General features: G+C 41.8%; 1 protein-coding gene across 3 annotated transcripts in view; it reads left to right on the plus strand.

Annotated features, from left to right (window-relative positions):
• Positions 1 to 25,175, plus strand: part of SORCS1 (sortilin related VPS10 domain containing receptor 1) — a 320,163-nt gene that overhangs the window by 85,014 nt on the left and 209,974 nt on the right. For all 3 annotated transcript variants that reach the window (XM_054163380.1, XM_054163381.1, XM_054163383.1), the window contains exon 2: positions 17,071 to 17,138. In XM_054163380.1, coding sequence (XP_054019355.1) covers positions 17,071 to 17,138 — 68 coding nt within the window. The remainder of the gene's footprint in view (positions 1 to 17,070; positions 17,139 to 25,175) is intronic.

A 25,175-nucleotide genomic window follows, 5' to 3' on the forward strand; every position in this document is an offset into this window, starting at 1 on the left:
GCAGACAGGAGGAAATGCCTTTCTTCCTGTGAACAGGCATTGAGCAAGCAGAAGAGATGGTGAGGGAAAAATTGTATGTTCTTCCCCAGAGGCACACCTGTAAAATCTAAGCCAAAGGGAATGGAGTTTTAAGCTTTATTTCATACCTGTGTCTTGATAAATGGCTGACTAAGTGCAAGACAAATTGGTTTAGTAGACAGGTCAGTGAACTTGTGATTGGGTGGAAATTTTCTGTTAGAAAAAAACTGGGAGGATTCTCTGCTTCAGTAAGTGAATCCATGCCATTTCTGTAGTGGTTTTGGTGAGTAATGTCTTGCAGGTGAGAGAGGTGTAGAAGCAATGTCCAGATTTGGGGCAAAATTCAGACGTCTAAAAATCCTCTTTTGGTCAAGGCCGTGGGCACATTGGTTTGCTACAGGCTGAAGTTTAGTAAGGTTGAGTGGAAAGATCAGTGGATTAGAATTTAAGAATACAATGCTGGAAAAGCAGAACTGTGATGTAAGAGGGGAAAAAAATACTTACTTTGCTGTAGGTGTGCAAATAAATAAAATGTTTCTTTTGTAGGAAAGAGTATCTGAGAGTGGAGAAATAATTTTCAAGATGTTGAGTGCTACTGAAATTAAATCTCTAAACCAGTGCCATGAGGATATAGGCAGAAGGCAGCCTAAGTTTGCTAGCCATTAGGTAGAGAAGATTTTAGTCACACATCTTCATGGGTTAGTATTTTTTTTGTGCAATTGATTTTGCAATATGCTTTGACTTCCCCCTCCTTTTGAGTGAGCCTCCTGATAAAATGTGTGCCAGGGGAAAGAGATGCAAGGTGCAAGTTACCATCCTGCCCCTCATTTTTAAGAGATGAACCCTCTGAGGCAATAGGCATCTGTGGGGTTTTTTTGTTCTTTTCTCCCCAAATTTTGTAACTAGAAGGCAGTTAAAACCTAGCAAATTCCCTTCCTGACAGATAGGAAGGACCTCAGGTCAGAATGTCTTGTAATTGCAAAGTCTTTATTGTTTTACCCTCCCTTTGTTTTATCTCCAACACCCTTCCTTATTTTGCTCAGGGTGCCAATGGAGTGCACTTCCTGTCCCTCATTGTTTGATGGAAAACCCCAAACTGTTTCACCAGATCTAATCTCTCCCCTTTTCCCCCTCCAGCATACAATATAAAATGTAGCATATAAAACATAGCAAGAAAAATGTGAGAGTGGAGTTTGCAGTGGAGGAAAGGGAGCAGAGGGGAAGTTCCTTCTTATAGAATAAAAGCTTTAGGCGGTTTGTGTGTTTGTGGTGGGGTTTGGTGGCTTTTTGTATGTTTGTGGTGGGGTTTGGTGGGATTTTTATGTGTGTGGGTTTGTTTGTGGTTTGTTTTCTCTTATTTTTTTCTTTTCGTTTTCCTTTTAACTTGAAGGAACTGTCATTTTGGCTACTGTACCGTGAAAAGTATCTCAGGCCTAATACCTTCCCAAAAGATATTTAGCAGTAGAACATGCTATGACTTATTTAGTAGTTTTAAATATTATAGCCTGTCAAAGGTTTCTGTTGAAGATCTTCCTGAATGTGAGGTGAATGTGCTGTGAACTCTGTGGAGTAAGTATCAGATCTGCTGATCCTATATGGTGGGTGTAGGTTAATAGAAACAGCTGGGTTTGCACTTCGGTCATTGGTGAGTCTGCAGCTGGTGGAGGTAACGGGTGATCCTGCTCATGTGCAGCTGATTTCATCATTTAACTGGATGCTCAGTAAGGGCTTTTCTCTCCTGCATGGTTCTATCTTTCCTCCACTCCTGTTACAGTTGTCAGCTTTTTCTGTGTTTGTGTGATTACTCTCTAAATAAGATGAGAAGAATGAGAAGAATAATTTTGTTGGAGGAAGTTGCCCTAGTCAGCTGGATGTCTCCCCTTCACAATACTAATTTCAGGCATCTCAAATGTGATGGGCTATGAATCCTGTCTTGTGACCAGGGACATGTGCATTGTTTCAAACTGCTAGATGCAACTTTGGTGTTTCTGTGGGGATGTGACCATGCAGCTCCGTTTTAAGGTTTGTGTGATCTGCTTCTTGGGGAAATTTTCATTTGTGCTGTATGTCATAGATGTTCTTTTGTTTCACCAGCACTAATATCATGGGGATCATAGAATGGTCCAGGCCAGAAGGGACCTCCAAAGGTCATCTAGTCCAATCTCCCTACAGTCAAAGGTCATCTTTTTCAGCCTGCCTAGATAAAGTTGCCCAGGGCCTGGCTGAGTCTCACCTTGAAGAATATCTCCAGGGAAGAGGCCTCAACCACCTCCCTGGGCAACCTGTTCCAGTGTTTCACCACCCTCATAGTGAAGAACTTCTTCCTGATATCCAATCTAAATCTGCCCTTCTCTGATTTGAAGCCATTGCCCTTGCCCTGTCACCACAGGCCCTTGTAAAAAGTCTCTCTCCATCCTTCCTGTAGTCCCCCTTCAGGTACTGAAAGGCTAAGTAGGAATGCAGCAAGAGGTCCTACTCTGTGGGTGCAGCTTTCTAACAATGCAAACTTTATGCATTGTTGTTATCTCAATGTTTGTGTTTGTTACTAAGATTGCCTTGGCTGGCTGGCAAGAGTTGATGATGCCAGTGGGAGCTGGTTCATCTTTAAATGACTTTAAATTGGATGAGAAAAAGAAACAACTTGTAATTCATGTTTCTGTGGCAGAGAGCTTGGTTGGATGGTTGGATTTCTTTTTTTCCCCATGTGGAGGAAAGAGAAAAAGAAACAACCTGTAATTCATGTTTCTGTGACGGAGGGCTTGGTTGGGTGGTTGGATTTCTTTTATTCCCCAAAAGAACTGTGGGAAAGATCTTGCTTGAGTATATCTTGCTTCCTTTAACAAGTTGGCTTTGAGTAAGTCTTCCTCTCTTTGCTAAAATACAACAGTTTTCATTCTAACAGCACCAACCTGCTCTACAGAATATAGAGACCCATTGAGAACAGACCTTTAACAGGAATTTATATCCCAAGTCTGAAATGTGCACTTTATATCAGTTACGATCCCTGGGTGCCTCTTAAGGGATTACTTACATCTTACTATCCTAAGTTTCTTTCCATAAACAAATGAAACCTTTGAGTCAGAGGTTCAAGGAATATGCTCAGATGAAACATGGCTTAACAGCTCTTTGGGGAGAAAGAGATAAGGCGGGAAAGTGAAGAATTTATGACCTAGTAACTGTTTCAATTTCCCACTTTGAATTATTGACAAGATGTGACATTACAACCTTACAAATTACTGTCTATAAACAGCTCAGAAAATAAGACCTTTGCATTACAATTGGTCTCAGGATGCCTTCCAGCTTATTACAAACAGCTGTTGTTGGCATATTTTGTTGCAGCTGGAGTGGGTGAAAAGAATGCAAGGAACTGAAGAACTTTTTTTTTTTGTATAATCAAATACTTCTCAGATGACAAAAATGTACTGGGTGGTGGCTGAAATTTCTCTTTTTGAGACTGGGCTGGCTCACTTTTGTGGAATTTTGGGGTCATCAAATTTTCATCAGTAAAGACACCTAATGTAGGTTGGTTGTCCTTACATTACATCCTGTCCCTTTCTAGAGAAAGTGGTGATTCTGTTCATAGATTCTAGAAATCCCTGTGTTACTCTAATTGCTCCCACTGCCTTGACTGTGGTGACCACTGAGTGCAAGCTGAATGGATGGCTTGTCTCATTTGTTCATGGCAAACCAAGTGCACTAAATTCTTGCTTTGTTTTGTTGTTCATGTGATTAACACACAAACTAAAGTAAGTGTTGTGCTGAATTTGGCCCTGAGATTTCTGCTGATTTGGGAGAAGCTGAGAGCACAAGGACTTGATTTTGCATCCTTTCTTCTTAGCGCTATTGAGGAATAACAAATGACCCAAATTAGTGTTGACAGCCAGGGAGCTCTTAAGGCTCAATTGGCTTAAGCCAAATTAATCTAAAATTTAACTTGATTAACAAATAAGATGAGGTGTACCATGTTTGTCTATGGAGTGATGTATTTTATTGTCATTTGTTTGTGTAAGATGCATAGGGAGTGCTAGAACACTGAGACTCTTGAACATGTCCAGAGAAGGGCAATGAGGCTGGTGAGAGGCCTCGAGCACAAGCCCTTTGAGGAGAGGCTGAGGCAGCTGGGATTGTTTAGCCTGGAGAAGAGGAGGCTCAGGGGAGACCTTATTACTGTGTACAACTACCTGAAGGGAGGTTGTAGCCAGGAAGAGATTGGACTCTTCTCCCAGGCAACCAGCAGCAGAACAAGAGGACACAGTCTCAAACTGCACCAGGGAAAGTTTAGGCTGGAGGTGAGGAGAAAGTTCTTCACAGAGAGAGTCGTTCACCATTGGAATGGGCTGCCCAGGGAGGTGGTGGAGTCACCGTCCCTGGAGGTGTTCAAGAGGGGATTGGATGTGGCACTTGGTGCCATGGTTTAGTAGTCATGAGGTGTTGGGTGACAGGTTGGACTTGATGATTGAAGCCTTTTCCAACCTTGTTGATTCTATGATTCTAGAAGAGTGTTTACAGGGGAACTGGAAGAATTTGAAAGAAGAGATGTCCCCAACATTGTAACAAAAGGAAGGCCGTGCTGAATAAAAATAATCTTTGCATCAATCTAGTTTGTTTCCTAAGTTTCTGGGAAACATACCTTGTGTCTGTTAGGATAGTGTTGCTCATCACTGACTGAAGATCAGTCTAAACCAGTGTGTGTTCCCATCTGTACAAAAAGACAGCAGGACTACAGGAAGGGGAAGAGAAACCTTCAATCTGACTTATACCTTGTTAGAGATAGACAGAGTGGAAGCTGTAATTTAAAATTAGAGCAGATCAGTACCTTATGAAGTCCTGATCCAGGACAGGAAGAATGATTACAAGAGTGAAAGGCCCATGAGTTTGTCAGAGCAAGTATTGCCTCCCTGCCTTCCATAACTAATCTCTTGAACTCTGCATGCTTGATGTGTGTAATCACAGAATCTCAGAGCTGTTGTTAGCAGGGATAAATGAACGTTTCCAGGGTGCAGAGATGAAAGATGCTTATGACCATAAGTTTCACTAGCCCTACTACCCCAGGATGAAAGTTTTACTTTAAACATTCAATTTCTTTTTTGGGGTGAGGGAGAGACAGTCTATTACTCAAGGACATCATGCTTATCTCTGTTGTAGTTGCCTCGTGGCCGTGCAACATCACTCAATAATTGTGTCAAGCAGTATCTTTTGCTTGTGACAGAGTGCTAAACAGTGATTTATTGCTTGAATACACATTGCTTTCATGAAAATGATTTGTTTAAGCAATGGTAAAGTACTAAATAAATTATTCATTGAATGCTAATTTTTCACTTCTATGTTCTGTAGTGAGCTCCAGAATAAGCAATCTGGGTATTGTATATCCCACAGGAGTCTCAGGTGTTCGGTTATGTGTATTCCCCACCTCCAAGTCTTACCCTCGGACATGGCTCCTTTCCCAAGGAAAGACATCTAGTTTCAACCTTTCTCAACTCTGTTGCCTTTTGTGATATTTTTTGCCTCTTTCTTCAGACAGAATTTGAGTTATGTTCAAGTGGAAGCTTGGATTACTGGTTTGGGAAATACTCTCTGTGTTTGGACTTTATGGATGTTTCTAAATCCTTCAGAAACCTCTGGGTCTTAACCAAGGAGGCAATCACCATAAATATAGCTTGCAAAGTAGGATTCTGATGGCTTCATGACATGTTTTCATAAAGTCTCCTCTTGCATGCTCCCTCTTTTTCTAAATGTTATAAGCTGCCCTCCATCAGTGGCTATGCTGGACAACTATTTTGCACATACAGTCAGGTGTCTGGGAAGCTCCCCAGAAACAAATTTTTACTTGTCAATATGCAGACTTTCAAATTTGCTTCAGAAATAACTTCTTAGCACTTACAATCTTTGTCCTTTGGCTAAGCCCAGAACTTCTAGAATGTCTGCTTCAATAGCAAATCTGAGAGCAGGTCAGGCCAAGTTGATCCTTTCACCCTTTATGGACATCCACTCACAAGTGCTATCAGTATCTGCATGTTTAAGCAAGAGCTGCTGCCTGACATTGAATATAATAGAGTGTAAGAGAGAGAAAACCATCCTTCCAAGTAGTTTAGGACTTTATCCTCCTCTGGTTTTAATTCTGAAATAATCCCCCAAAGGTCTATGTGGATATTCAGTGAAGTGAATAAACAGAAGACTGCGTTCCCCTCTTGAAACATGCACAGGGCTCTTACTCTAATGGCTTTTAAGCATAAATGCAATTATAGTGTGTAATCGATTCTCTCAATACCAGCTTTTGTCTTCGGAAATGAAACCTCGTGTCTTTCTTAACTATTTGCCTTTGTATTAAAACATTTCAAGAAGACAGGCAGTTTTTCCCCTTGTTTTTGTCCTCCTGCCCCTCTTTCCTGCCTCCTTCTGCCACTGGAAGATCTATTATTTAATTTATGTGAATACCTCTGCTTTTCTGTTTTGTTTGTTTGTTTGTTTTCCCTACATAAATTACTCCCTGGAATCTCCCTTTATTCCTTTTGGATTTGTTTTGGGGTTATTTTCTTACTTGTTTTTTTTTTTTTCTTCTTGGTGGGTTTCTTTGTGGTGTGGGTTGGTTGGTTTGGAGTTTTTTGGTTGATGTTTGGGGTGTTTTTTTAGTTCCTTAATCACCCATGGAGCTGCTCAGAAATATTTTGATGAAACACATTCTCATTGAATAAAGACTGGGGCTATCTCTAAAAAAGAAAATGAGGGAGAGAGATGCCTCATTTTTCTTCTGTTATAATTCACATTGTTGTCGTCTTTTAAAGTCATCACCGTGCCAGGGGCTCGTCTGAGTTTAATAGAAACTGCCATACATCTTGCTCTACTGATTGAATTATGCAAGATGAAGAAAGGAAATGCTAGTGCCCATGTTTGGCAAACATTGAATTTCTTGCCTGTAGGTGGGTTTTATAAATGAAAAAAAAAAACTATGAAAAAACTATAAGCAGATTTAAACAAATTAAGGAGGGCTGAAGCTACCTGTGATGGCTGTAAGAACAAAAGGCCTCTCATACTTGAGTATATTGCCCCCCACTAACAGTGACTGAAATGGAATGGCCTGGGAACGCTTGAACAAAAAAGTTCTGTTTGATACATTTGTATTTATGCAATTAACCTCACTGTATATCTCTTCCCCAAAATTCTGTTTCCCCTTGGACTGACATTAAAGTTTTCAGTATCCACAAAATACATCAGGAATTTACCAACTCGTGTCCAGATAGCATTTTGAACCTTCTGGTTTCACTTGCTGCCCGAGGTCTTGTGTACTGAAAAGCGGTGATTCCTCAGTTCAGGATGCGCGTGACTTTAGCAGATGTCTTTCCTGTCTTCTTTGCTGTTTCCTTTTCAAATTGAGAAGTGGAATAGTTTCTCAAAGAAAAAGAAAAAAAGGCCATTCCACGACTTTGATCATCTTCCCTTGCTTTCTCTGATCCTTTTATTATTAGACACAATAGTTGCAATAGTTTTTGAATCGGGAAGAGTGTAATCTGTGCTGCCTGCTGAAAGTTAATGAGAGGAAGAATCCTCCTCTACATAGAAAATGTTTAATTCTTTCTCTCAAAACTTCTGTCACCTTGTCTCACAGGTGGGGTAGTGGGCAAAATCAGATATTTTTTTTCCTGTCCATTGAAGGACAAGGAAAAATAAAGGCATTTTTGCTTTGTGTTCTTCATAACCGAGACTGTGGTGAAATGGAGAGTTGGTAGCCTAGCTGTGAAATCATGTGGCTGTCCCTCAGTCACATTTTTTGTCTCTTCCTTTGTCTTCTGGTGCACAGAACTCTGATTTATTTTATTGCACCTTCTTCCCCCACCTGCCACCTCCAAAACTGGAGGTCTTCATGTGTCTGTAGTTCTTTTTACTTGCATAGTTGTTAGAGACTGTGATACATCCTGACTGATATAAAATTGCTAAATAATAATGATAATAATACAAAGAACAAGATTTGTACAAGTAATTTGCCCCAAATAATGAGTTCTCTTGAGCTGTGTCTTTTTTATTCATGAGTAGCCTGTAAAATTCTCAGTCATGAATTATTCAGAGTTATTTGTGAATTTATTTGAAAACATTTCCTCATATAGCTGCCTAACCAAACAGCTCATTGAGAATATTCCTCTATTCCCCCTTTTTTCCCAGTCCTAAAATTCTGTGCAGTGCTGTATTGGGAGGGTAGAGATGAAGAAGGGAAGGGACAGATATTGCCCAATTATTTTCAGTGTTTGACTGGATGGTGCATTCTCTTAAACACTGCAGTCTACCCTGAGAAACAAGGTTTATTAGCACATAATGAATAAGAAAGACTCAAGCCCTTTAGCTTCCTGCTCAATTATAGCAGACCAGCAGGCTTGAGAAGACTAAATTTAGGACTTCTTTCTTACTGTCTTACATTACTGCTTAGTAGACAATGGAAAGGATCTCCAGAGTTTAATAAGGCATTCATGGATCACTGCACACTGAGGTGTACATAAAATGTCTTGATTGTGGATGGATACTTGGTTCACTCTTCCCAATTGGAAGGCAGCATCACAATTTCATCAGGAGTGTTTTGTAAAGGAGAGTTACACCATTATCATTTTTTAAAATGTAAATCTGTGTATTTAAATACCTTATTAACAAAATGTTGCTACAGTTTGTGTTCTGTGCCTGTGTGAGACAGTGCCTAAACGTTTGCACCTCCTAACAACCAAGCAACCAAACTGCACATGGAGTGTCCTGAGTCCCCGAAGCACTGGAGGTGTTGCGTGCTGCCTGCATGGGTGGAGGGCACCACAGGAGTGGGAAGGCTGTTGTGACTGTTCTGAAATGTTGGTACTCCCTGAAGAGCAGGTTGTAGTGTAGAGCATTGGAATGTGCTGCCCAGGGAGGTGGTGGAGTCACCATCCCTGGAGGTGTTCAAGAGGAGATTGGATGTGGCACTTGGTGCCATGGTCTAGTCATGAGGTCTGTGGTGACAGGTTGGATTCCATGATCCTAGAGGTCTCTTCCAACCTTAGTGATACTGTGACTGAAACTAGAAACTTTCTATCAGGCTATTAGTTGTAATGCAAGACTTAATGTTGGAGTTCATAACCATTTCAGTTATCCTGTGCTGAAAATTAGTATGCTCCTCAGGCTGTAGCTTGAGGCAGAAAAATCTGTAATGCTGCCCAAGAAGTCAGGGCAGAATAGCATCTTGCAGGCTTTTATTGGCTTGTGAGGGTTTCAGGGTGGGGGAACCTTCCTTTTTTTTTTTTTTTTTTGTTTGTTTGTTTGTTTTAAATTTATTTTTACTGTGAGTTCAGTGATTAAACACAGATGCCTGATCAGTGCACTTGCAGTCTGCAGAGGAAAATGATTCTCAAATGATTCAGAAAGCTGCTGTAAGTAGTTTGCAGTCAGGTATTAGAAATATTTTATCAAATGTGCCATTTGCTTCACTTTCAAATGATTTCAACAAAGTACTGAGTAAGCAGCAGTTGGTGCACAAGTAACACTGAGAGCTGATGGTGTCCAAGTCAGGCAAGTGGACTACCAATTAAATGCTTTTTAATTATGTGGTCTATCCCAGGACAGCTGCAGTCTTGACTGAAACAGATGGAAACATACATGCCAAGCATAGAAGTCTTAAAGCATTAAAGCAGGGGTGCTGGCTTCCTAAGCAAAGGCCTGTTGTGTTTTTGAAATCAGCACTTGAATCCTGTAGGGCAAATTTTTCTTGCATAGAAGTAATATTGTAAAAATCAGAGCCTGAGCAGTTATAATGGACACCTTTAAAATGTGGATTGTATTCTTCTGTTTGAAAGGTCTCTGTCTGCATGGAGCTATAATAGTAGTTCGCTTGTATTTAATACCCTGTTGTTCTGGGTAAAGCAGAAAGCATTTGCAGAGAAGACCTGGGGCTGGTGGTGAGAAAACAGATAAAATTTATCCAGGATGAGGGCTCTGTTGGCATAAATGAGGTTGAGTTGGATTATCACAGACTATCTTGGGTAGTGGCTTTCTGTTGTGATCAAACCTTGTGCCAGTTCATGTCCTTGTTAAGCCTAGCTTGAGTAAGTATCACCACATTTTAACATAGTGCTCACGTAGTGTTCTGAGGAGTAGATTTGTACTTGTCAGTGAGTAGTGCAAAGTGTTAGAGATCCCCGACCCAGCGTGCTGTTAGCTAGCTCAGGTACTGATTCTGTGTAGCTGTAGCAGAAGATAGCTCAGTGTGGGCTTGCTTGCTTTCTGGACACAGATCATTAGCAGCAGATGAGTTACACAGCCAGAGGGTAGCCTGCCACTTCCTTCCCAATGTATTTCAAACCTGATCAACTGCAGTGTGCAGACTTTTGTTAACACTCTTTCTGTCCAGGTAGTTCAGCACTGTTTGATGAGACTAAGGAAATGTCAGTAATCCCCATGTTACATTTGGAACTAGTTTTAGAATAGAATAGAGTTAACCAGATTGGAAAAGACCTTCAAGATCATAAAGTCCAACTTATCACCCAACACCATCTAATCAACAAAACCATGGCACTAAGCTGCTTCCAGTTTTATTTTAAACACTTCCAGTGATGGTGACTCCACCACCTCCCTGGGCTACCCATTCCAAAGGCCAACCACTCTCTCTGTGAGGAATTTCTTCCTAACATCCAGCCTAAACCTCCCTTGGTGCAGCTTGAGACTGTGTCCTCTTGTTCTGGGGCTGGTTGCCTGGGAGAAGAGACCAACCCCCACCTGGCTACAACCTCCCTTCAGGTAGTTGTAGACAGCAAGAAGGTCTCCCCTGAGCCTCCTCTTGTCCAGGCTAAACAACCCCAGCTCCCTCAGCCTCTCCTCATAGGGCTAGTGCTGTAGTAAAGGACACACTGTGGGTCAATAACCCAGATGCATATGTAGAGCAGTTGAAAACAAGGGTTTGAGAGATTTAAGCCACTATTAAACCTGAGTCAGAAGTGCAAGGAGGAGTAGAGGGAGACAGTGTGGACTAGTTGAACATGAGTCAAGGTAGGACTGGGAAAAATACAGCCAGATTTACCTTGAATTTCTCCCAAGATAGCAAAGAGCCTCAGGGTCTAACTGGCAACTTCACAGATCAGTGTCTTCCATCCAGTCATTTTTCCATCTTGCAATCTAAAGGCAGACCTTCACATCCTAAGTCTTACAAAGCAATTGCAGGTCAGGAGTAATTAACAAAGTGCATTTTTCTTGAAAATGCTGCTTTGGTTTGAATTAAAACATGACAGCTTGAATATACTGTTTTTCCTAGACTAGCCCCTGGGAACTGGTTTCCTTTGGGAGACAAGTGAGCTAGATTTAAGTGCCTCTTTTGTCAGTCTGTCTTTTCCCAGGTGAGTGAGCTAACCTACCAAGTCTTCTTGTCGGTTTCATTCCCTCCGAGGCTTTTCCACTTTGTGTAAGTAACTAAGCCAAAACATTTCTAGCGCTATATGTCATGATCAGTACACTCTGTGGGGATGTAATAAACCCAGTATCAAATATCTTTTGCACTGAGCTATCAATGCAGAAGTGATTAATTTTTGTCCTCCTACTTGCTATGGCAGAAACCCCACTTCTGCTGATCCTAATATAGAACAGACTTTCTGAAGCCTTGCATCTCCCTGCAATAGTAAGAGTTAGCTGTACCCACAGCAAGGCTGGCACAAGACTGGATTTTCAGCTCCTTTCCTTTGTATTCCTAATTCACTTGTTCTTTTCTTCTTGCTTTTGTTAGCATACATTGATTGGTAAGTGGTTAAAAAAAGGGAGAAAAAACACCCACTTCCAGAAAACTAAAACAAATCAAGAAAGGGGAAAAAAAAAACCCCAACACCAAAACAGTGAGACAATATTTTTCATTTCATTACTGTGTTTACACAGCCCCTATTCTGACATTTAGAACAGCCTAATATGCATGTCTCTGTTCATTATGTTCCTCAGTACTGCGTGGTGACAGCCACAGAGAGAAAGACCAAAAAAAAAACCAGCAACTGAAAAAGGCAATCTTAAATGTGAAATAACCTTTGCAGGCTCAATAACAAAGAAGTGAGAACAGCAAATGAGAAATATGTTTTCTGGAGAAAAAAAAAAAACACAAAGAAAAGTAATAGTAACAAAAAATCATGGTCTTGCATAGGTTATTTGAATATCATTACAAAGGGGAAAAGAGATTACTGAACTCGAGGGCAGAAATAGCTAATTTTCTGCCCAACAGCTTGTTTGTTTTGCACATATGTGTTTGCCCAGATCTGCTGCTAGTGTATCACACACAGAATCACACACAAAATTAACCAGGCTGGAAAAGAGCTTCGAGGTCGTCAAGTCCAACCTGTTACCCAACACCATCTAATCAACTAAACCAGGGCACCAAGTGCCTCGTGCAGTCTTTCTTTAAACACTTCCAGGGACGGTGACTCCACCACCTCCCTGGGCTGCCCATTCCAATGGCCAATCTCTCTTTCTGTGAAGAACTTCTTCCTAACATCCAGCCTAAACCTCCCCTGGTGCAGCTTGAGACTGTGTCCTCTTGTTCTGTCTCTGGTTGCTGTGAGAAGAGACTGATTCCTACCTGGCTATAACCTCCTTTCAGGTAGTTGTAGACAGCAAGAAGGTCTCCCCTGAGCCTCCTCTTCACCAAACCCCTTACCAGCTTTGTTGCCCTTCTCTGGACACATTCCAACAACTCAACATCTTTCCTAAACTGAGGGACCCAGAACTGGACACAGTACTCAAGGTGTAGCCTGACCAGTGCTGAGTACTGGGACAGAATGACCTCCCTGCTCCTGCTGGCCACAGCATTCCTTATCCAGGCCAGGAAGCCATTGGCCTTCTTGGCCACCTGGACACACTGATGGCTCATGTTCAGCTCTTTGGCAGCTCTGTCCCCAGTCTGTAGCACTGCATGGGGTTGTTGTGGCCCAAGTGTAGAACCCAGCACTTTGACTTGTTAAATCTCATGCTGTTGGACTCTGCCCATCTATCCAGCCTGTCAGGGTCCCTCTGCAGAGTCCTACCCCTGCTCCCAGCTTGGTATCATCTGCAAACTTACTAATGTTGAACCACAGTAAAACACAAGGAGACTGCTGAAACTAGAGATAAGCTTAAAGATATTTGAGAGCTGTTACATGTCCACAAAGGTAAGAAGGCTGCCTGTAGGAAAGCCTTTATGTTTTTTGGAAGTGGGTTATCTGCATCAAGTTCAGATATTGAAGCTTTTTCCCAGCAAACTGGTGCATAGGTAAGCTACAGCATGGTGTCAAGTACAAATATTAGCTTGGAAATGTTAAATGTTAAGATTTTATCCTAAATCTACTAAGAGGCCAAGATATAGCAATATTATTTAAGGTTCTAGATGTATCTAATCTGTAGCTAACATGCATATTTGCTCTGCAGAAGGATTGTCAGAGCTATATCAAAAAAGAAGTATGATGGAATGCAGCTGTTGGTTTTTTCCCCCCACCCCCACCATCACTTCCAGGAGAACTACAGCACTCGAAGAATGTGTGGGTTTTACTGAGATATCTGGGGGAAGGAAAAGGAACAAAAGAGACATTTCAGCTCTCTAGAACTGAAATATTTTGATTTCTTATATTAGCACTGTTAAATCTTTGTCATTTCACATTCTTTTGGGGGTGTCAATTACAGTATTAATTTTTTTCCCCCCTCAACAGAGGAGATTAAAATTCTCAATGGAATCTTCTTTCTTTGAGATTTGTGAATTTGCCTCAGCTGGAAGCAAGAAAAATGATAAGTAATTCCTGAAGAATTATCCTAAATCTATTTAGCACCAGTAACTACACACTGTTAATCTTAGTATTACAGAAAATTAGTCTGGGACCAAATCTTGGATTTTAGGGGTGGGGAAGGTGTTTCTTGGTCCCTGTATCACCTTTCCTAAGCTTCTAGCTGCCAGTGGCAGAGAAATGGAGGGTGGTGGATTTTTTCCCATTTACTCTTCCAGTTTTCTGTGCCTGCTCTCTTCAGTTCTACTTCTCAAACTAACAGATGTCAAAATATTAATTAGGGGAAATAGTCATTAGTCATTTACATCTCTGGTTCCTCTGGCAAGCAAAGTAGGAGAGAACCAAAAGAAGATAACAAGGCCTGGAAAAAGATAGAAGCAACTGTCCAGCTGCTTTGCAGATCCGAGGTTGAAGCAGAGGGTATGTGAACTCAGACATCAGAATGAAGGTCTCTGAGCAGGTCCCCACAGAGGCTGGTGCTCATTGAGTTCGCTGCTACCTCTCATTGGGAGCGTCGTTATTCAGGAGAGGCTTTGTGTGCCCACCCTTCCTCTTCCTCCCCCCTCTGCCTGAGCTTTAGTTATTTGTTAAGTAGAGGATTTATAGACCCATTCAGAGGATGCTGAGAGGTATGGCAGTGACAGGGTTCTGTATCTGTAGCAAACAGCTGCACTGCTGTCACCAGTAAGCATTCCTGGGAGGGTGGAGATTGAAATTTAGCACTTGTAAAGCCCTAATTGGCGCAAGCCTTTGTGGAGCATATGTGCCCGCTGCAGCTCTGCTCTCTGATGTCTCAGCAGGCAGCTGGTGCTTTGCCTGTTGGCTGCCTCTTCAAAGAGGGACCCTCCAGACTAGAGGGAAGCATCTCCTGGACAGCAGTAGGCTTGTACATTTTGGGAGCAGGAAGAGTCATAGTGGTTGTGTGAACTCCGTGCATCATAGCAGGGGATGTGTGTTGTCCTCTGAGCCCCAGACCAAGGCAGGAGACATTGTGGGGACATTTAGGTGGTCATGAGGCTCAGAGGGTTGGGGATCACAATGAATCGGTCCCCAGTTATTACAGGGTAGGTGTTGCTGGGAAATCTGTGGGGGACAGGTGTTGGTTGTCAGGGCACGTGGAAGAACCTGGGGGTGGCTTGCTGCTGCAGAGCCATGGGGCCACTGAGGAAATTGGGATCCAGGGAGGACTTCATAGGGGAACCATTAGAACAGGTCCCTGGGCTCTGATCAAGGAGCTTCAGAGCTGCCCTCTGTACTGCCATAACAAGGCCCCATGTGCATCTCAGGGGAAGGGGCAGAGCAGACTGGCAGATCTGGCAATGTGAGGCAGAGCCTTGCAGCCATGGTGTGTCTCACACCCAACCGGGAGGGAGACAGACAGACTGGGGCAGCCCTGGGCATAAGGTACCTTGATGGGGATGCTCTTCCACAGTCTTCGTTGTGTGGTGTCACTGAGATACAAATTCAGGTTGTCTCATCCCTGCATGGTCTTTTCCCTGAGGGGTTTTACATTTTAACAGCCTGTTTTTACAGCCAGTTATTTATGGGTTGCTGGATGAGGCTCTCATTTTGGACATAAAGCAGTAAGTGGGGATAGTGGGAGATGGGAGATTAAAATGGGAGCAGATGATAAGGATGGCTAGTTTTCTTCTGGAGAATGTTTAGTGATAGTCAGCCCTGGTAAACCCCTGTTTTTTTCAGATGCCACTCCTGCCTCCCTTATCAACCACATATGACTTCTGTTTGTGCAGATAGGGAGTGCTTTGGGCATCCTCTCTCTGTGATCTGAGAGATTTCCCAGAGCTGTGCTGTAAATGTCTGTCAGAGGTGTGTGCTGTCCCCTGTTCCTTCCTCTATTGCAGTAACTATGTGCTCACTTATGCCCTCTCCCATATCGCTGTGCTTTCTCCCCTCTGTCTCATGTACTGAACATGTTGGAAAGAGAGCACCTAGAGTGGGCAGTTCATGGCTATTGGTGTTTAAAAGGTACAATGGGTCTTTGGCTTTGGAAATGACAGCAGTGAGGTCTGTTCCTCTCTTCTGGTGCAAGCAGCCATATGGCTACTCCTCTGCTATGCTGATGCCAGCTTGCACTGGGCTTATGGGGACTGAATTTTCTTCAGTCCTTTGCTTCTCTGCCAGATTGGTTGAAGCTGCTGATGTTATCAAGGGAGAGCTGTGAGCCTCATTTCTTAGGAGGCTCCAAATAATAAGATGTATATAGATGAGGCAGGGGTTGTGTCAGATAAGAAGGGTTGCGCCTCTTTAATTTACTGTGAGTTTAATGGGATAGAGAAAAGGATAAGATACATATGATGATCTGGCAGGGAGAAATGCAAAGTAAATTAGGAGCAATAGTAGTGGTCTGGTAGCTCACATCCCAGAGGTTGGTCTTGTTAAAGGAGCCTGTCATCTTGAAAGGCAGAAATTATTGTAAGAGATTAACAAAAGAACGGGCTGAAGTGTTTTGCTGGAAATTCTTTTTGCTGCAATGGCTTTCCTCCTCCCAGTAAGGTAATTTTATTCTAGAAGTGTCCTTTTTTTCTTTTTTTTTGGCAGGAGGGACTAGCTGTTTATCAAAAAAGCTGATAAAGCTCATACACCTGGAAACACTTCCACTTTGGCTGGATCTAAAACTTTTTACTAAAGTCACAGAGATTTTTGGTTGTTCGAGACATTTGGAGGTCCCTAGTTCAACCTTTTACTCAAAGCAGGGTTATCAACAGCTGTATATTGTTAGCCATGACTTTGTTTATCCAGGTCTTTAAAGGATGGAGGCTTTAGAGGTGTTCTGGGTTGTCTGTCCCAGTGTTCAACTATTTTTCTTATAAAGATTTTTTCCTGATACCTACTCTGAGTCTTTCAGGCCAAAACTGGTGATCATTTGCTTGTTATATCATCTGCTACAGTTTGACTGGAGACAGGCCAGTGAGTTATCTGTGCACCACAGCTGTGAAAAGGATCAGCAGTTTCAGTGTGAAACTAAGCAGAAAGTAATCACTCTTTCTACTACATGCAGCAGATCTCATCTTGTATCCTGAAACATTGTCTAACATGTCAGCTGCTTCGCGCTGCACTCTGCCTACTGGGGTTAAGGGAAGAACCTGTTGGTGATACCATGCTGAAGAGCTGAGCAGGAAAAGGTCTGACTGCCTCAGTGTATAGCTCTGCAAATACTTCCCATGTCAGTTTAGGCAAATGCTTTTAACAATTCATTCAATTATATTAAACACCTATTAAAGGAATCTTAAACCTTCCCTGGGGTCATTTCAGTTCTACGAGATTGTAATTGTTTGAGACTAACCATGATTTCCTCTTTTGCCTTCAGGTGATTCTAATTCTGACAAAGCTCTATGACTACAACCTGGGAAGCATCACTGAGAGCTCTCTTTGGAGGTATGGAGATAAATTGAGTTAATAATTATCACTTTATTTAAATAGGAAGAGCCTGATACAATTATTTTATTGAATTTAATTGGATTTCTTTCAAATGTGCTGGAAGATTTGTAGCTAAATGTCTTTCTCACTACTTTCATACTCAAGGGCAAAGAGGCTGAAGTCTGATTTTTCTTGTTTTAGCAACATACTTTGTGGATATCCTATCACTTGATTTCCCCTTTCCCATCTTATTCAGAATCAAGTCAACCACCTGGGTTTTTTTTTCAGAACTCAACAGCCTTAAGGCCTTGTTTATAATGAAGGATCTCATGGCTGTCTACTACCCATACAGTCCTTTAGGAAATGTCAGTGCTGCTCAGACTAAGGGAATACTGCAAGTGAGTGTTCAATGTGTGTTTATTCAGAACTGATATTATTAGTACCAGATAATTGATTTCCACTTGTGTATGTTGACTGTTAGACTGATTTATAGGGCATGGCTTGATACTTTCATGATTTTAGAGCATACTATGGACTCTGTGAACCAAAGAAAGGCTGTTACTTGGATTCTGTGAGAGCTGATGGTGCCTATTTTTAGTTCTCTGAAAAAATGGATGCTAGAGGTGTTTATTTTGTGTGCCCCCAGAGCTGTAAGGGATAGAAAGGAGGTTTTCCTGTAGCTCTATCTGTGAAACTTCGGTGAGAAGTCTGGGGGCTTTGTATGCGGATCATTGTTGGTGGAGGTGAACAAGCCACTGTCTCGATACTAGAAAACTTTGGATATTTGAAACTAAAATGTCTTGTTAAGATGTACTCCTTTTGATAAACTTTCTTAGGAAAGGCATTACTTTTCCAAGGAAGAATTTTGGGTCAGAAGTAGAACAAAACCCCTTTCTGTTCAAGGAACTGAGCAGAGTTGTAAGAGAATGTCAGAGGAGGGATTTTCTGTGGGCTATATTCTGAACTCAGGCTAGTGTTCTACCCACTGAAGAATGAGCTAAGAAACAAACAAAAAACAAACCTCCAAAGACAAAACCCCAAAACCCTAAAGAAATACAAATTTTCCAGGATTTGTTCTGAATAGCAGCAGGAACACTCAATAGCATTAGTATTTTCTGGGGTTGGGTGAATTCTTTCTTATCCTGCTGTGGGGGTATAATCAGATCTTTCATTTCATATATGTTTCTGCTACAGAAATCAAACAGAGATCAAAAATGATCCTGTTTTCTCTATGATCCTTTTTTCACTGTTGTTCCTCAATCCTGTAGTTTTACATAAGCCTGGGTGGTTACATTGTTCTCTTTCCTGACTCTGGCTCTGCTGTTAGATCCACGCTCACCATGCAGACATGCCTTCAGGTCACTAATAAATACCCTATAAAGATTCCTAGGTAGATATCAGGAGAGCTCCTGTGTTCTTAGTGGGATGGAAAGAAATGACAAGATGGGCATACCTTATTATTTCATGCACCTGACAGAGAGGTTATCAGCCGTCGCTCCTCTTGGCTGCTTAAGTGACATGTTAATTTAAGTCTCCCTGCTTATATGAAAAGGATAGAAAAAACAGAATTGAGAGAAAGGGAGAAACATATCTTGCACTTTAATTTATTTCATGCCTCTAGGTTTGATGCTGGGGAATGGAAGAAAGCGTAATCTCATGTCTCGTTTGATTTCTGGTGTCAAGAGTTCTGTTTCTGAAGAGTAGCGAGATACAGGTAGTTCTGCAAAACTGAAGAGGAATTCTCTGCCTTGAATACATGATAAAGAAATACCACTCTTGCCTCCTATGCCAAGTGCATTCTCAAAAGCTTGATGAATGATGAGGGGCTGTTTAGAAGCATGTCACAGACAGGAGTTCATTTATGCTATTGCTGGTTGTAAGCACATCTGTCATTTGAAGCTGTAGTTGGTGATTTAAGCAGTCTTGTGACTGATGGGACCGTAGCCATCTATAACACAATTATGCCATCACCTACAAGATATGAATCTGTCTTCTTTATAAACACACTACTACCTGCTAGGATGGCATTTCTTTGTAATTTTTCAGCCAGTTTAACTACAGCTGGCTGCAGAACTAATGGATGGAGATCGCCCTTCTAAAACTACCGATGAGTTAAGAGACCACTGGCAACAGACATGAAGGGATGAAATACAGTGAGAGAGAAGAGACAGGAAGAATCTGTGCTGTTCTGGAGTGCTAAGGCTCTGTGCTTACTGAGCTTTGCATGGCAAGTGAGCTGCTGTTTCTGTACATGGTAAATGAGATTTTTTTGCATCAGGTTGAGCCTGACTTTAATTACACTGTTATCCTCTCAGCAGACTTTTCCCACAGTTTTATTTGAGGGCTTTTTATTTCTTCCTCTTCTATAAAAAGAATAACAGAAAGTAAAACGGAGGAGAAAAGATTATCTGTCACTGAGCAATTAACTGAGTGTATTGGATTTATTTCTCTTCCTCTCCTAGATATCTTTCAGATCACAAAGAGGATTAAGCTGTGAGAGATAGGAGAAGATGTTTTTAACCACAGGAGTTAGATAAGCTTATGTTTACAATAAATAAAAATGTCAGAATAGTGGCCACTGTATCCATGAGCTGCAGACAGATGTGAGGGAGGACTATTTTTACTTTCTGTTTGTGTAAATGTAACACTGTGGAAAGGTGTGCATGCAGGACACTTCCCTCAGGGCCTTGAGAAGCTGACAAGCAATGAGTGCTGCCATTCACCTCTGCCTTCTTAAAGCTCTGTATTTGGTCAGGAACTAATAGTTTCATAGAACTTGCTGTAAAAATAGCAGTAATTAAAATTTTCTTCTTAGCCAGAATGTAGGAGGATGTAGAGTTTGCTTGGTTTGAGAGCATTTACATTCTAAATAGCAATAAGTTGCTGGAATGGGCTGCCCAGGGAGGTGGTGGGGTCACCATCACTGGAGGTGTTTAGGAAGAGACTTGATGGGGTGCTTGGCGCCATGGTTTAGTTGATTAGATAGTGTTGGGTGATAGGTTGGATTCAGTGATCTCACAGGTCTCTTCCAACCTGGTCTATTCTATTCTATTCTATTTTTTAGATGATATTCTATTTTTTAATGATACTCCAACACTGTGCCTGAATTCCCCAGTTTAGGAGCATTTAACACTTCCAGCGTGTGCTTCACTACTCTTGGCTTCTGCAGTAGGGAGGCTTTAGCACATACACTGTAAAGGAATCTTAGGGACTCTGAAAAATACCTGTTCCTCATACAGATCTAACTTTAATTTCTAATATGTGCAGCAGGGGACATTAATGGTGTTGCTTCTGTTGGTTGGTTGGTTGGTTTTGTTTGGGTTGGTTTGTTTGCTTTCTTGGGGAGCTTAGAATGGGTTTAGCCAGCTGGCATCTGCAATATTTTGAAGCTTGCTTGATGATAAATATTACAGAGGTTTGATGAAGATAGAAGTTCTCTGAACTTTGTGGCCCTATTCCTAGGTTTTTACTGTTTAAACTGGAACTAGTGTTTTAACTTCTCCCTCCATTTGCTCATCCCTACCTTCCAATACCACCACTGCCCGTCCTTCTCCAACGCTGTGTGTTCAAGAAGGGAGATTAGGAATGTCAGCTAGAGAAGAATCAGAAGCCTCAGAACATCTCTGCCTCTATGGATAGAAATAACCTTAATTTATTCCATGGGACACCTGATGACTGTCCTTACTGCATTCTTATTCTCTTCCTGCTCAGGGCCACAAGATATTGGGCTAAGGCAGACCAAGTTACTTGATACTGAAGTCTAAGTACCCTTGTTTTCTGTTTGTATGTTGGATAGTCCTGTAATCACTGCTATTCATGGACGTGTTGTTGAAAACACTTGTTGTTGGAGATGGGTTTGCAGAGGTATGTTGAAAAGAAGCAATGAAACCATGGGGGTGTGCTCTTTTGTCTTGCTTCTGTTCTAGGGTTAGAAGCCTCAGGGAGAGAGGCGGATGTAGGCTGAGGTTCATGTCTGAATACAACCTTGCATTACTACTCACATGATCTCTGTTGGACATCATTCTCTCCCTTGAATGCTATTGTTTGAAAAATCCTGGCTGTGAGTTGACCTCAACTATGTGGTTATAAATACCATAGATGCTTTGAAGCCTCTCATATATATGTTTCTGTGTGCAATTTTCTGGCCCCTTGCTATGTAAGAATGCCCTCTCTACAAATGGGAGCTGTAGCCACCCACATCATCTTCAGTACTGTTGACATGTATGTGGAGATTTTCTTCTCCAGACTGAAGAGTTCTTGCAACAAGAGACTTGAAAGATTGTCAGTCTTTGCTTGCTTCCTTTCAGAGGAGGTCTATAAATGCATTCATCGTTCTTCAAGTTTTATGCTGGTTCCTTACTTTTGTTTTGCAGTTCTCAACCCGCATTTATTTTCTACCTGCTGAGCCACATTAATAAGGTCGTAACTCGTGGCTTAGGGGAACAGCATACTCTGCAACAGCAGATCAGGATCTTTTAGCTGAAGTAGGTAAGAGAAGCAAATCCATATGAAAGGAACTGACACAGTGAGGGGAAGGAAAGTCTCATTAAGCACATTTTAACCAGCAGTTTTGTAGGGAAGGGGAACTTGAAAAGGACTATTTGAAATGCTTTTATCTATAAATACGGTACTTCAGTTGCTCAGCGTGAGTAAGTCACTTTTCTTAACTGAATATCAGAGCTTGATAAATACTGCTACATTATCTCCCATGGGCATTTAGTGAAATTGTAACAATGACATCTCCTTGTCTTTTAATTTTATTGGATTTTTTTTTCATTTTTTTCTCCAGCAAGCACGAGGCACTGACTGCTCAGTGTAGAGATGCTGGAGGGGCTCTGGGAGGGAGGGAAGAAGGCAATTGTGCACTCAGCTACTTGTGCAGGAAGCGGTATTTTTTTATGGTTTGGTCACAGTGGGAGATCTCCTTGCACTGGAAGCAGGCTTAGAATGTGGATTTCATGCACTGAGTGTGGAGCTGAGCACGGAGCTGAGTGCAGCCTTGGTGCCGTGGGTTAGTTGTTTAAGGTGGTGTTGGATTGGTTGATGGGTTGGACGCGATGATCTTGAAGGTCTCTTCCAACCTGGTTTATTCTATGTATTCTATGTATGTATTCTATTCATTTTGTGTGATGGGACACTTTTCTGCAGCCATCAGGACCCCTAGGGACCTAGCAGTTTCTATAGCTATCAACTTTTTACATGAGAGGGCTCATTTTACCCTGCTGGCTAACAGTAACAAAAACTTCTAGCACAGTCAACTCTTCTAGTTGGTTGCCAACATTTACCTGGGATGATTTATTTGCTGTCAAAAAGAGTTCCTGTAAAGCTCAGCAGAGGATGGTGGTGGTGGTGGTAAATAACCAGCCAAGAAATCCCCAAACCCAGACCTACCTAGGAAATGACCCACAGTAGACCCACAGCAGATGCTTGGATTCTACCTTAGTAGGAAACTCAAATCTTACTGAATTTTACTATATTCTTGCCTCACCAGAAGAATAAGAGCCAGTATAACCCTTGTATTTTGTGGCATAAGGTGTGTTAGTTTAATCACTGCCCTGACATAACTTGGAGAATCATAGCCCCATATTTTGAAAGATCAGACTCAGTTGAGGATTTAGTGCCGCGCTCCTCATTGCCTGGTCTGCATGGCTTAAATATTCAGTGCTAATGACAATCCAAATGCATTAAGCATATTGAAACTGTGTTCTCTGTTGCAGCCAGTCATGAAATGGAGGACTGTTATCAAGTAAATAATAAAAAAAGAGAACCCAAATCTATTTTCTGCATGAAAAAACATGTAAATCAAGGCAATGAATATTAATACCGACATATATTACCAATATACTGTAAATTAGAGATGCACAATATTCATGCCACTTTATAGATATACAGTGTTTAAAAGCAGTTTGTCATTCTTATTCTGCAAATTAGAAGATGAACTTGCACATCTGCTTCCTAGACTGTACCTGTTTGTGCAAATAATATTGGTAAGACATAGCAGAACTATCTCTGGTTCTGGTCCATGGGGTTCGTTGGTTTGTTCTGGTTGTGTAATAACTGCAGACAGACTAGACTGGAGCTGATATGTACAGGGGAAAGACAAACAGCACTGTGGTTACCAGCTTATAAACAGAAACACACAGTTTATCTTCTGATATTTTTGACTCTTTCATGTCTATGCAGTCATTCTTCCTTTTGCAAAGTTGGGTAAAATTGTACATCCTTCTGAGCAAGATGAGTATCCCCTACAAATCACAAGAATCACAGAATCATAGAATGGTCCAGGCTGGAAGGGACCTCCGAAGGTCATCCTGTCTGACCTCCCTGCAGTCAGCAGGGACATCCCCAACTGGATCATGTTGCCCAGGGCATTGCTGAGCCTCACCTTGAAGAATATCTCCAGGGAAGAACCCTCAGCCACCTCCCTGGGCAACGTGTTCCACCACCCTCATAGTGAAGAACTTCTTCCTGATATCCAATCTAAATCTGCTTTTCTCTAGTTTGAAGCCATTGCCCCTCGTCCTGTCACCGCAGGCCTTGTAAGCAGCCTCTCTTCATCCTTTCTGTAGGCTCCCCTTCAGGTACTGTAAGGCTGCTATTAGGTCTCCCTGGAGCCTCCTCTTCTCCAGGCTGAAGTAAAGAATGTATTTGGAACTGAGTTTGAGTAGACAAAAAAACAACTACTCCAGCTGAGTGAGGTATACTAGTCTGAGGTCTGAACTTTAAGGTCCCAAATATTTCTGCACCTTGGGAATTATTCAGATAGACATTCAAATAATAATTGGAAAAAATCAGAAAAGGGGAAATACAGCCCACAATTAATCAACTTGTGTCTTCAATAGAGACAGCAAAGTCAGCTTCCAAGTGTGATCCAGCTAGTGGCTTCTGTGTCTTGGAGTTCAATGTATTTCTCAGCAGCAGGCTTTTCTTTCTCACAGTAGAAACTTAGTGGGGGGGGGGACGAACAGTACGACATCAATGCATGAACTGTTCATTAAGAAGGCCCAGGGCCACTGGGTGAGCCTCCAGATCTGTATGCACACCAGTACTGTTAGTGAATGTTTTGCTTTGCAGGAACCTGCAGCAATTAGGGCAAGGAAGGTTGATTCTGCCCCTTTTCATTAGGATGTGCTGTTGAAGGACTATCTGTACTCAATGCTGAGAAGGTTTGTCCTTGTATGACAGGGACAACTAAAGGGAAAGTTGATTCCTGGTGAGCAAATAATTAGTTTGCAGCTCAGCTTCCCCTTATGAAAGCTTGGGGGAGAGATAAGGATTCAGGAACTTTTCTATCCTGGCTGGCTGCCTCCCACTGCTGTAGCACCGATTCATTTCACTGGTGAGGTGCATTAAGTGGTGGGTGAAGATGTGTCGTGTCAATTATAAACATCAGTTATAATGCATGATACAGTGCTTTATCAATGGAGGTAAAAAGCATTTCTTTCACCCATTGTTTCCCTCTGCCTTCTAAAGGAATTTCTTCTGTAAGGAAGTTGCATGAGTTTCCCTAGAATGCATTTTAGTGTGTGCTGTGTAGTTGAGTGTGAAGATAAAACCTCTTTTCAATGATCTTCCCATCTAGATAGATAGTGTATGTATGAGAGATGCTGAGCTGAAAAGTAATAGAAATTCAGAGATGCCACATGTTATGTGTATTAAATGACTTCATAAGGAGACACAGACTAATATCTGATCTTTCTCCAAGGCAAAATTCTGGCAGCAAAACAGTGCTGTTCATTCTACTAATGCACATTTACCACTGTATTTCATGTCTCCATGTACGTACAGGTGTACATCTTCTCATTCACTACTGATTTTCCTTTGAGCCTGAGCTCCTGGAGTCAGATGATTGCTCACAATCTCAGCTTTTCTGTGGTGGGCGGAAGCCCCACTTCCTGGTTTCCACATAGTGAAGAGAAAATTGAATGACTCCAACTGCTCTACAGATGGGAAGCCCAGACATAGGTTCTTAACACTTATATCCTGAGAGACATTTTTCTTTTCTGCTTAAAGTCTCTTGGCTGGAAAGACAAATCAGAATAGGATGGAGGGGAA

The sequence above is a fragment of the Dryobates pubescens genome, chromosome 8 (genome assembly GCF_014839835.1).
Source record: "Dryobates pubescens isolate bDryPub1 chromosome 8, bDryPub1.pri, whole genome shotgun sequence".
NCBI classification, from domain to species: domain Eukaryota; kingdom Metazoa; phylum Chordata; class Aves; order Piciformes; family Picidae; genus Dryobates; species Dryobates pubescens.